Genomic DNA, 13,778 nt, shown 5'->3' with positions numbered 1-13,778 from the left:
ATCCATCTATGGCCAGCTTAAAGCAGGTTTGAATGTCTTAGTGTTGGCGTTTATCTCAGGCTTTCTGAATGTGAGAGATAGCAAGGCACCTGCAGTGGGTGTCTTTGGGAACTTATCTACTGTGTAGCAGACAGGGATTCTCAAATCACTACAGCCGTGGCCAAAAGTTTTGAGAATGACACAAATATTAATTTTCACAATGTCTTCTGACTCAGTTTTTATGATGGCAATTTGCATATACTCCAGAATGTTATGAAGAGTGATCAGATGAACTGCAATTAATTGCAAAGTCCCTCTTTGCCATGAAAATTAACTTAATCCCCAAAACAAAAACTTTTTACTGCATTTCAGCACTGCTACAAAAGGACCTGCTGACATCATGTAAATGATGCTCTCATTAACGCAGTTGTCAGTGTTGCGGAGGATAAGGCTGGAGATCACTCTGTCATGCTGATTGAGTTAGAATAACAGACTGGAAGCTTTAAAAGGAGGGTGGTGCTTGAAATCATTTGTTCTTTTTCTGTTAACCATGGTTACCTGTAAGGAAACACATGCAGTCATCATTGCTTTGCACAAAAAGGGATTCACCGGCAAGGATATTGCGGCTACTATGATTGCACCTAAATCAACCATTTATCGGATAATCAAGAACTTCAAGGAGAGAGGTTCAGTTGTTGTGAAGAAGGCTTCAGAGCGTCCAAGAAAATCCCGCAAGTGCCAGGACCATCTCCTAAAGTTGATTCAGCTGCAGGATTAGGGCACCACCAGTGCAGAGCTTGCTCAGGAATGGCAGCAGACCGGTGCGGGTGCATTTGCGCACACAGTGAGGCGAAGACTTTTGGAGGATGGCCTGGTGTCAAGAAGGGCAGCAAAGTAGCCACTTCTGTCCAGCAAAAACATCAGGGACAGACTGATATTCTGCAAAAGGTACAGGGATTGGACTGCAGAGGACTGGGGTAAAGTCATTTTCTCTGATGAATCCCCTTTCTGATGCTTGAGGCATCCGGAAAAAAACCTTGCCCGGAGAAGAAACGGTGAGCGCTACAATCAGTCCTGTGTCATGCCAACAGTAAAGCATCCTGAGACCATTCATGTGTGGGTTGCTTCTTAGCCAAGTTTTCTTAGGAACACCATCAGCCATGAATAAAGAATGGTACAAAAACATCCTCTGAAAGCAACTTCTCCTAACCATCCAAGAACAGTTTGGTGATGATCAATGCCTTTTCCAGCATGATGGCATACCCTACCATAAGGTAAAAGTGATAACTAAGTGGCTTGGGGAACAAAACATTGAACTTTTTGGTCCATGGCCAGGAAACTCCCCAGACCTTAATCCCGATCTTGTGGTCAATCCTCAATAGGCAGGTGAACAAAAAAAAAAAAAAAACTCCAAGCAATGATTATGCAAGAATGGGCTGCTATCAGTCAGGATGTGACCCATAAGTTGAATGACAGCATGCCAGGGAGAAAGGCAGAGGTCTTGAAAAAGAAGGGCCAACCCTGCAAATATTGACTCTTTGTTTAAACTTAATGTAATTGCCAATAAAAGCCTTTGGCACTTATGAAATGCTTGTAATTGTTCTTCGGTATACCATAGTAACATCTGACAAAAAGATCTAAAAACACTAAAGCAGCAGACTTTGTGAAAATATTTGTGTCATTCTCAAATCTTTTGGCCATGGCTATAGAATACTCAGAGAAGGCCCCTTGTGTCATTCTCACACTATGACAATATCTGGATAAATAATATTTTAATTTAATGTTTAACAACCGCTCTATACATAACTGAAATCGCACCGTCCTCTGGACAGTTGTGACGTCACAAGTCCTTCCTATTCTCCTCTGATGTCAGTGGTAGGTTGTCCTTACCTCTGGGTGAAGCAGTGCTCACACAATCAGGTACGAGTTCCATTTTAAGTAGTTCCCTAAGCCAGTTTTTCTCAACCTGTTTTCAGACAAGGCACCTTTTAAAGTTATGAATAATCTTGAGGCACCCTTTAAACTTATGGACAGTCTCAAGACACTCCATTCTAAAATGTAAAAAAATATTCTAATAGTTTTACCTAATGCAGCAACACCCACACATGAATGAAACACATAAATGAAACAAATGTGGTATACTATTTCCTCATAAATAAAACCATACATTTTGAGAACATAAAGTGACAGTCCAAATAAATGTGTAACAGAATTATGATAATGAACGTCCAATCCAGTATATATTGTGTTAACATCCAGCAATAATCAACATCATGCTTGAATTGTGGCCCCACTCCCTGCTCACCTTGACCTTTGACCTATAAGTTATAATAGACTAAAAACGCTTTATAAGGAAAATGTATCTCCAAGTTTCTGATCCGTGACTTTTCCTTCCACGTATTATGCCTCTTTAAACTCCAGATCCGTGCAAAATAAAACAAGAACATACCATAGTGCAACACCGTTTTGTATGTTACAAATTAAGGTGAACAATAATATGTATTACTCCACCATGCTGACTATATTGTGGTGTTTCCCATCACCAGGTAGGTGCACCATGCACTCACCTTCTTCCCTGACCTAACAGGTCATACACGCTTAGGGATGATACCAGATTCTGCTTATCCGCTGCCAGTCCTTAGTAGCTACTTCATTCGTTCTGGCCCTTTAAGGGAACATACTCTCGGATATCCAGTGGGATTAAGGTGTATATGATCAAAGATAAAAGGAATAGATCATAGTGCAACCCCATAAAATGTAAACACTTTTATTCAAGTAAAAAAATGCACTCACAAAGTTAATGAATCAAAAGCATATCAAAATGGTTCCTCACATCACTCGTCAATGTTTTATTTTGCACACACCTGAAGTTTAAAGAGGCATAATACGTGGAAGGAACACGTCACGGATCAGAAATTTGGATATACATTTTCCTTATAAAGCGTTTTCGGCCTATTATAACTTGTAGGTCAATGGTGAAGGTGAACAGGAAGTGAGATCACAATTCAAGCATGATGTTGATTATTGCTGGATGTTAACACAATATATACTGGATTGGACGTTCATTATCATAATTCTGTTACACATTTCTTTGGACTATAACTTTATGTTCTCAAAATGTATGGTTTTATTTATGAGGAGATGGCGCACCGCATTTGTTTCATTTATTTATTTTGAGTGTGAGTACACCAGAGTAGTGAGTGCAGCAATCTTTTTTCCTGATATCACTTTAATTGGAACATGGCAGCGCATAAGTCTTCACGTGTCAATGTTGTAATGTGAAGGTTTTTGCTTTCTTAGTGAGAAGGGAACTTGAAGGGTAAAGGAAAGGAAGAAAGCAGCAAAAACCCTAACAGAGAAAAAACTAATTTGGCTTTTCAAGGCACCATACCATCTGAAAGTATAGAAATGCACAACATGAAAACACTAGATAGAATAGAACATGTTTTATTATAATTTTTATTAAAAAAAAAAACACGCAAGTGGTAAGAAAGATAATAGCCAAAATAGGCACATACATAGTAAAGCAAAAACACAATCTGGATCTATAAATGACACCAGTGGGGAAAGGCTCTGGCCTGGGACGCAAAAGCCTCACGAGCAAGAGTCCAAGAGCCCCACCAATAGCATTAAAGAAATAGATCGTAATTAGGAAAATGTATTTCCATAGGATTGAATTGTAAATTGGAAAATAAATCAAGAAATCCGACACATTTTGTGCGCTATGACCCACTTCTGCAGAGAATTTAGGAAAAACAAAACTGTTCCTACAGTGGAATCAAAAAATACAAAAAGAATTAACAATGAAAATACAAATGAAACATAATAAACTCAATGAAAATGTGAAGCAAAAATAAATACAGTAAAGACAGAAAATTACCAACCGACGATGATGCTCTGTACAATAGTAACACCTGATGTAGCTGAAGATCAATATTGGTAGAAAATAAAGGGAAGGAAGGTAATCTGAGAGAGCTGTAGAATTGGTGGTCTCCCTGAGCACTGGATGCATGAAAAGGTGAAGAGCAGAAATAAAGTAAGCTATTTACATAAAGTAAAAGGTGTCTTTGAAAAGCTTCTTGCTAACTGGTACCCTCACTTATGTGATAATGTACCTGCTGCCAGCTTGGTGTCTATGTATATTTTGTGTTTGTAAATCTGATTTAAATAGAAACTGCAGTGTACTGCAAAATATAATAGTAAATCACAAATCCAATAGGTTTTTTTTCTGCAATTCTGTGTGTACCAGAATTTCAATGAACTCAAAAGTTCAAGCTGACAACACTATGTCTATGCTGCATTGATATCAGCCCTACCCAGTTTGCCCCGTGCACTACAGAACACTTCCCCCTGTTATGGAGAGCGGCAGCTCTTCTATACTCAAAAGCAGGCAGCGTAGGGTAACAACACTGCTGCTTATTCATAGGTACAATACTGTAAGCATTGCCACCCTAGGACAGGAAATGTTACTGGGAAGATTACTAGGTGTAAATGAATGTGGGAGATAAAGCCTGAAAAAATTAAAGTTCTTAGGTTTAGACACCAAAGCAGTTTCAGTTTATTAGATGAACATAAAATGTTGTCTTATATCATCCAATGTGTGTTTTATTCATGCAGGTATTGGTGGAAATTTAGTAGCCATTCAGGCCAGCAGGATTTCTACCTATCTTCACTTACACAGCATTCCTGGGGAGCTGCCAGATGAGGCAAAGGGGTGTTATCATCCTTGTAGGACCTTTTGTGGAGCAGGTATGTTTAATGGTAGTCTAATGAAAAATCATGATGATGCATTTGTCCCAATATTATTCATTCACATTTGCTACATTGCTAATCCCTGTCTGCTGTACCCCAAAGCCCCCCCCCCCGAGTCATGAATATCCGATTGCTTTCAGCATCATAATCAATCCTGTGTCCCAAAACAGCATACCCTTTGCTGGTTAGATTCTTTTCCTAAATTCAAAAGAAGAACGATCCACTGTACTAATCAAACTAAATTAAAGGACCATTACAGGATATCTTTTGGCATTGATTTTGTGTCTTAAAAGGAACCCGTACTCAGTCACAGAAGACACATGCAGATAAATAAAGCCAGAATGCTGTCAGACCCTCTAATCTGCGTACTTGTTTTGGGACAATGACTGATAGTAATGACATACCTCCTAATTGTCCCAGAATGGGTGGGACCATCCCCATATTTATTTGAATTCCCGGCAACCCGCAGACCCAGGAAAATTCCCCTCCAGTCTAATGTCCGCCCCTGAGTGTGCCTTCCCTACAGCTCTGATCCCCTTGTGTTCGCATCAGAGGTTGCATCATCACATCAGAGTCCATCCTATCCATTATAAGCCTCTCCCCTTCACATCAGAGTACCGACATGACAGAGTCTTCCCATCGCAGAGTCCTCCCATCATGTCTGAGTCTCCCATCACAGAGCCCCTCCAGTCACACAGTCCTCTCTTCATATCAGAGCTTTACCTCTTATCTCCAGCAGCGCAGGAAAGTGTAAGAAGTGAAGTAGGTCTGGAGGAACTGGACATCTTTCTTCTCCTGAATGCTGGAGACAGACATGCCTTGGATCATGGTGTCATGCATTGCTATGGTGTGGGCAGGCCAGCTGCGAATACCACAGCAATGAATGATGCTATGCACCCTGACCCTAGAACATCATTGGTTGTTATGGTGGTAAGTGGCTGGCCAACGTACTATATGGCAATCCATGACACCGATCCAGGACATGCTAGGCCCATGCTTGCAGCACTCAGTTAAGACACTCTGTTCAAATGTAGAGTGCAAGTAGATTCTGGTTTCGGCGGGCACAATGTACCATGTCTTTTTAAGGGTTTTCTTATCATTATACAACTTTCCATAACCTCATAGAGGCTGACTGGTCCTGGGTAGTGCATCTTCTAATTACATATCTCTTAAAGATCTATGCCTTGCTATATGCCTGGAAGATGTACTTGACCAATTGTAACATAGCAAAGGTTGCCAATTACTAGTCAGAAAATACCATAACATTTCATTTTATCACTGAATAATGATTGATGAAATTGAGCACAAGGGATAAATTATTGAGCAGGATTTCATTACGTTAATGACTTCATGACCCCTAGACCCCTAACGCAATCTGTTCTCTTTCATAGGACCAAATAGGAAATCGGCTCAAGTTCTCCTCTCTCTTGTCATCCCTGGACACTTAATTTTTTTATATACCATTTATTTAATGAAGAGTGGTCACACATCTCTGACTCCCATCTTCATCGTGGTTTATTTATTGGCAGCTCTATTACAGGTAGGAACTCTTACTGGAATGTTTTGACTGCAAAGTGCTGTGTTCTTTATCATCTCCAGTTGTTCATGCTGCCAGACTCCTGTATTCAGTGGCATTGTCACAGCATATCTGCTTCTCATTAGCCAGTCTGAGGCACAACACAAACATGTTCATTTGCTTAATGAATTGCACCCAGCAACATCTGTTTTTGCCTACATTTGTCATTTTGCTACTATGTTACAAAAGAGTTTTTATGTAGTGGAAATATGATTAGGAATGAATAGTTTTTGTGCTGCCAAGTTGCAGCTATTATCTACTATAAACGACTTATTCCTCTGTTGTTTATCCTATGGTACATTTTAAAAACTAGAAAGAACACAATGCTTAGGCTGCTTTCACACTGATATGTTTATCTTCTGATTTTGCGTTTAAAAAAGGCGTGACTATGTAATTGTATGAAACACTTCACACTAATTTGTTGCGGGTGTGCTGCTTTTTTTTTTAAATCCCCTGTGCTATATTTTTGGTGTGCTAAAAAAAAACCACATCAAAAATGCACCTCCCCATTGAAATGATTGGAAAATGTGGCAAAAATGCATGAAAAATGCACCCACGTTGTGTTTTTGGTGCAATTTTTGAGTCCCGTCCTGTAAAAAAAAAATGCACGGCAAACTGTAAAAATACATGCGTTTTTGCTACAGATCAGTTTGAAAGTAGTATACAGAAAGGAGCAGCGCTAAAAACTTATAAATGTCAATAAATCAATATAAATAATTCATGAAAAATGAATAAAAATAGTTCAAAGGTGACTCTTGTGCTCTGGTAAAATTGGACCCGGTATCTGTGCGAATAGTGATGTAAGTAATGCGGACTCACCGGACGCGCATATTATATGCGCCTTATATTAATAATCCAGATGACATCACAAGGGGGGAACAGGAACTAGAAGGTCTTCCCTCTAAGGGATGATGGATCGTTAGACAGGATCCTTAGGGCTTAACAGGCAATTCACATCCACTGGGGTTCCCCTATGAGGGGTTAACCTGGTATTGCTCTCTAGATAGGCAGATTTCCACTTATGGACATATGATCTGTCCAGAGGTGATATATCTGTAAATTCAAAGAGCTCCCCCAGGGGGTAGAAACAAGGATACGCCCATAGTGTAGTAGGTGATGTAGAAATTTTATTAAATTAATGAATATAGATGCATCATAGGAAATATAAAATCGGTGATCACATAGGGACTAACCGTCCTGTATCAAAAGATGGCCGCCGGAGCTCCACGTTGCTTTGGCGGCGTGACGTCACGGCGTGATGTGGCTCCTCCTGACGCGTACGTGCTCAAGCACGTCTTCAGAGGGGGGTCGCCAATCACACCGCTCCGTCTGCCGCTGGTTCATATAGAAGCTGGCGCGTGCGCATTGTGCAGCCACCATCTTTGTGAAGATCAGAGTGTAGTGCACATGCGCGGAAAGTGCAGGCGCCATTTTCCTTTAGTTCTGTGCTATGCAGCAGCAGAACTTTCGTCAGGGTATTCAAAATATATGGCATATGATAAAAATAGCGGGTGACCAATATATTAAGAATTAGATACGATGGTAAATCAAAAGACTTCCTTATAGTATATGCGAGTACATAAAAGGTAAGTATATGGTACAAAAACGATTTCATTATATGGGGAATACTGCTCAATGCGCATGCGTGAAAGGGTTAATGCCATGGTTCCGTGGGTATTAGTGAATTATGTCAGATGTGACATTGTAATTCCAAATCCATTAAATATATTATTAGATACTTAATAAACCTTCATTAGCAGAAATGAATAAATATGAAGGTTTAAGCATGAACAATTAAATAAGAAATAAATTTGTAATTTAACTGAGATATATATTCACAGTTTACACTACGGAAAGAATGGACAAAAGAAACTAATTCAATAGCATAAGAATTATATAGTAAACGAGTTGGATGACCATATGTAATTCAAATGCCTAATAACAATCAACAATAAAAGATCATAAATGACATAATTATTATCACAGATCGTAAAAAACAGATAATCATAACAAAAGCCAAATATAAAAGGGGTAATTAAAACTCAAATAAAATCATATATATTATATAATAAGTCAGACCATAGTAAAAACAGTCCGTAAAAATGTATTACATGAGTATAATAAACCCCTTATTTGTTAAAAAGATCTAAAATGTGATTTAGTAACATAGAATCAGATAGGATAAAATGATTTATACGAAAAAAAAAATGGTTTCTTAAAAGAAATAATATAAAATACAATAAAAGGTGTACCCAATGTAATAAAAGATGCAAGAAACTTCATAAATCAGAATAGTAAGAATTTATAAAAATCAACTATTTTCAATAAAACAATTAATATCGACTTCAATGTTGTGGCCATTTGGATGTAAGGTACGGAGTTCATGGATCCATCTCATTTCCAGTTGGAATACTGCCCTTCTCTTATGTAATCCCTTCCAATGAGGTTTAACCAGATCTATGCCAATAAATTTTAATGATGTGGGGTCTTTATTGTGGACCCGCCTGTAATGGTTAGATAGGGAATGCTCCTTGTACCCGCGCTTGATATTATTTACGTGCTCATGTAATCTATCTCTGAGGCGTCTTGTTGTTCGGCCAATATATTGCAATTTGCATGGACATTCAAGAAGATAAACTACAAGTTTACTGTTTCATGTGATACATTTATCGATTATTGTAGGTTTTACCAGTTACTTGTGAGGTAAAAGAAATTATTTTATGTTTCCTGCTTTTCTCACATGTGCAAATCATGCACTTGTTGCATGGGTAGTACCCTTTGAGGTCTTTAAAAAGAGATATATTTTCAGGTGGATTAATTACGTTTGGTGCCAAGTAGTGTCGGAGACTTGTGGCCTTACGGTAAATGATTTCTGGTCTATCTGGCAGTATTTTTGATAAGACTGGGTCGGTTTTTAATATTTTCCAATTCTTATTAATTATATGGCTAATTGCCCTGTATTGGGTAGAGTATGTAGTAACAAAAAGGCAAATTTGACTTTTCTTCACCTTTACTTTGTCTTTTAATAAGTCTTCCCTGTTTAGTTGTGCTACTGTATCAATAGTATTATCAAGATTTCCTGCGTTATATCCTTTTTCAACAAACCTGTTTCTCAACATTTGGGACTGGGTATGGAATGTGTCCAAATCCGTACAGTTCCTTCTTATCCTTGAAAATTGTCCTTTTGGTATGTTCTCCAACCACATTGGGTGGTGGCAACTACTCTTGGGAATAAAACTGTTACGATCTGTCTTTTTAAAGAACGACTTAGTAATTAGTCTGCCACTATAATTTAACAGTGTGAGATCCAAGAAACTAATTTCATTAAAGTTATATGTATAAGTTAGATCAATATTTAAATTATTATCATTAAGGGTGTTAAAAAAGTTCACTAAGGCTTGTTCCTCACCATTCCACAGCAGGAAAATGTCATCTATATAGCTCCTGTAAAAAACCAGTTTGGGCCATTCCCTGGAGAAAATCAACATCTCTTCCCAGTGGGCCATAAATAGATTGGCGAGACTGGGAGCAAACCTAGCCCCTTGGTCTGTAAGTAGAACGTATGATCAAACCAAAAAATTATTCTTAATGGAAAATTTAGTAAAATCAAAATAAAATCAATATTGGAGGATGATAAAGTGCTGTGCGCCTTGATTAATCCACCTGAAAATATATCTCTTTTTTTTAAAGACCTCAAAGTGTACTACCCATGCAACAAGTGCATGATTTGCACATGTGAGAAAAGCAGGAAACATAAAATAATTTCTTTTACCTCACAAGTAACTGGTAAAACCTACAATAATCGATAAATGTATCACATGAAACCGTAAACTTGTAGTTTATCTTCTTGAATGTCCGTGCAAATTGCAATATATTGGCCGTACAACAAGACGCCTCAGAGATAAATTAAGTGAGCACGTAAATAATATCAAGCGCGGGTACAAGGAGCATTCCCTATCCAACCATTACAGGCGGGTCCACAATAAAGACCCCACATCATTAAAATTTATTGGCATAAATCTGGTTAAACCTCATTTGAGGGGATTACATAAGAGAAGGGCAGTATCCCAACTGGAAATGAGATGGATCCATGACCTCCGTACCTTACATCCAAATGGTCACAACATTGAAGTCGATATTAATTGTGTTATTGAAAATAGTTGATTTTTATAAATTCTTTCTATTCCGATTTATGAAGTTTCTTGCATCTTTTATTACATTGGGTACACCTTTTATTGTATTTTATATTATTTCTTTTAAGAAACCATTTTTTCTTTCCTATAAATCATTTTATCCTATCTGATTCTATGTTACTAATATCACATTTTATATCTTTTTAACAAATAAGGGGTTTATTATACTCATTTAATACATTTTTACGGACTGTTTTTTACTATGGTCCGACTTATTATATAATATATATGATTTTATTTGAGTTTTAATTACCCCTTTTATATTTGGCTTTTGTTATGATTATTATCTGTTTTTTATGATCCGTGATATTATGTCATTTATGATCTTTTATTGTTGATTGTTATTAGGCATTTGAATTTCATATGGTCATCCAACTCGTTTACTATATAATTCTTATGCTATTCAATTAGTTTCTTTTGTCCATTCTTTCCGTAGTGTAAACACTGAATATATATCTCACTTAAATTACATATTTATTTCTTATTTAATTGTTCATGCTTAAACCTTCCCATTTATTCATTTGTGCTAATGAAGGTTTATTAAGTATCTAATAATATTTTTAATGGATTTGGAATTGCAATGTCACATCTGACATAATTCACTAATACCCACGGAAGCATGGCATTAACCCTTTCACGCATGCGCATTGAGCAGTATTCCCTATTTAATGAAATCGTTTTTGTACCATATACTTACCTTTTATGTACTCGCATATACTATAAGGAAGTCTTTTGATTTACCATCGTATCTAATTCTTAATATATTGGTCACCCGCTATTTTTATCATATGCCATATATTTTGAATACCCAGACAAAAGTTCTGCTGCTGCATAGCACAGAACTAAAGGAAAATGGCGCCTGCACTTTCCGCGCGTGTGCACTACACTCTGATCTTCACAAAGATGGTGGCTGCACAATGCGCACGCGCCAGCTTCTGTATAAACCAGCAGCAGAAGGCGCGGTGTGATTGGCGACCCCCCTCTGAAGACGTGCTTGAGCACGATACGCGGCAGGAGGAGCCACATCACGCCGTGACGTCACGCCGCCAGAGCAATGTGGAGCTCCGGCGGCCATCTTTTGATACAGGACGGTTAGTCCCTATGTGATCCCTGATTTTATATTTTCTATGATGCATCTATATTCATTAATTTAATAAAATTTCTACATCACCTACTACACTATGGGTGTATCCTTGTTCCTGCACCTGGGGGAGCTCTTTGAATTTACAGATACATCACCTCTGGACGGATCATACATCTATAAGTGAAAATCTGCCTACCTAGAGAGCAATACCAGGTTAACCCCTCATAGGGGAACCCAGTGGACGTGGATCGCCTGTTAAGCCCTAAGGATCCTGTCTGACGATCCATCATCCCTTAGAGGGAAGACCTTCTAGTTCCTGTTCCCCCCTTCTGATAACATCTGGATTATTAATATAAGGCGCATATAATATGCACGTCCAGTGAGTGCACATTACTTACATTACCATTCACACATATACCGGGTCCAATTTTACCAGAGCACAAGAGTCACCTTTGAACTGTTTTTATTCATTTTTCACGAATTATTTATATTGATTTATATAGATTTATTGATATTTATAAGTTTTTAGTGCTGCACCTTTCTGTATACAATTGTATGATATAAGGTTTTATTGGTTGCCTTTTTGTGGCTTTCCTTTTTACCTTGAGGGTGCTCGCTTTTTCTTCTTTTTTTTTCGTTTGAAAGTAGCATTATACTGTCACCAGTCATATATTTTCCTATTTTTGTAATAAGTAGAAACTTATCATCTTATCTTACTTTGTAGGATGTTCTTGGAAGCCCATTCAGATTTGGGACACATTACTTTTTTAAATGAAATATGCTTTAGGGCTGATGTCCAAGTACTCAGATGGGCAAATGCAGAGTGCCATTGACATCACTTTTAAGCACTTAAAACATTCCAAATTCAATGCAGTTGTAGTTGACCTACATTTATCAGCCGATTTTGTATTCGCATAGACTTGTTTGGGTAGAGAAGCTGTTCTGAAGTGAAAAGCCTGTTGACACGAGAATGTCTTTTTTTGTTTGTTTGTGGTTTGTTTTTTTTTTTTCTTTTTTGTAACCCAACTCCAGGAATTAGAAAAAAAAAATCTACCCTTTCCCACTGCAAAGGTTAAATACTTGTTTCTATGGGTGCATGTATAAGGTGTAAATACTTGCCTTTTTCCTCACTCCAGCAGGGTCCCTCCAGCACTGCGACTGGTCCTTCATGGCCTGCACTGTAAGCTGCGATCAGCTCTGGTTGCATTTCAGCCTTCTCAGTGTACAACACAGTGTTACTATCCCTATATTGTACACGATGATGCCGAAGCTTTGGGCAGAGGAGAACGTTGAGGTCAACCATAGCAGTATGTGAGGCATGTACTACTACACTGTACTTTAACCCCTGGACATAATGAACATTGAAGCAGATCTTCTCTGCCTCTGAATACCACAAACCAAAAACGCTATTTAATTCATTTTTAATATTTTAGTAACTTATTTTTAATATTCAAAGCAAATTCCCCCATCCATGTCTCCATGTTTTATTTTGCTGAGAAATCACTTTAAAAAAAACAACCCCCTAGTGTTGCAGGCCGTGGCCATCTTGAGTAAGGGCAGGTGCTTTCATATAGCATTTACTTCCTGGAATCCATCTGCCCTTAGCTCAAGCATGAATGCAGGAGAGTGTGTTTAGCTGAGAAAACCCCTCCTCCTCTCTTGAAGACTCCTGGGATGTATGACATAATTTACCTAGGCAAGAAACCAGGAAGTAAGTAAAAAAATGTAAAAAAAAGTTTGAAACAAGTAAATATGATATACTTTCCTATTTATTTTCTAATTGCTAGCAGCATGAGGATTAAAAATAATCACTGTTGATTGGAAGAGTGAAGTTCCACTTTAACCCCTGCAGTGCTGGAGAGGGGGGTCACTGCAAGGGTGGATTTTTTTTAAATTCCCTGAGTAGGGCTTTAAAGCTATATTAAAACCAAAAATGTAATGTATTGCTTCTTGCCAATCATTAGTTGTGGTACCTACATATATTTTTCTTTTTTTTAGGCTTTTTTCCCCCTCTGCTTTCACATGGGGATCTGGCTAGTAAACACACCCTTTTGTATTATACAGGCACCACTCTGGATGAAGGAGCGGGGGTGGGGGGGGGGGCAGATTTGGAAAGCAGCATTGTTAGTCTGGGGGTTCAGAAGTGTTAGTTGTACTAGCAGATTTAAATACAATAACAAATTGAAGCTGAACT

At 38.1% G+C, this 13,778-nt stretch overlaps 1 protein-coding gene across 2 annotated transcripts in view; it reads left to right on the top strand.

The window, feature by feature from the left end:
- SLC41A2 (solute carrier family 41 member 2) overlaps window positions 1-13,778 on the top strand; it is a 148,203-nt gene that overhangs the window by 115,436 nt on the left and 18,989 nt on the right. For both annotated transcript variants that reach the window (XM_089651842.1, XM_089651843.1), the window contains exons 9-10: window positions 4,597-4,728; window positions 6,123-6,271. In XM_089651842.1, coding sequence (XP_089507968.1) covers window positions 4,597-4,728; window positions 6,123-6,271 — 281 coding nt within the window. The remainder of the gene's footprint in view (window positions 1-4,596; window positions 4,729-6,122; window positions 6,272-13,778) is intronic.

The sequence above is a fragment of the Staurois parvus genome, unplaced genomic scaffold (genome assembly GCF_062004578.1).
Source record: "Staurois parvus isolate SC_StPar_1 unplaced genomic scaffold, SC_StPar_1.0 ptg000025l, whole genome shotgun sequence".
Taxonomy (NCBI): domain Eukaryota; kingdom Metazoa; phylum Chordata; class Amphibia; order Anura; family Ranidae; genus Staurois; species Staurois parvus.
The sequence above is the reverse complement of the archived record's forward strand: the minus strand, read 5'-3'. Positions and strand labels throughout refer to the sequence as shown.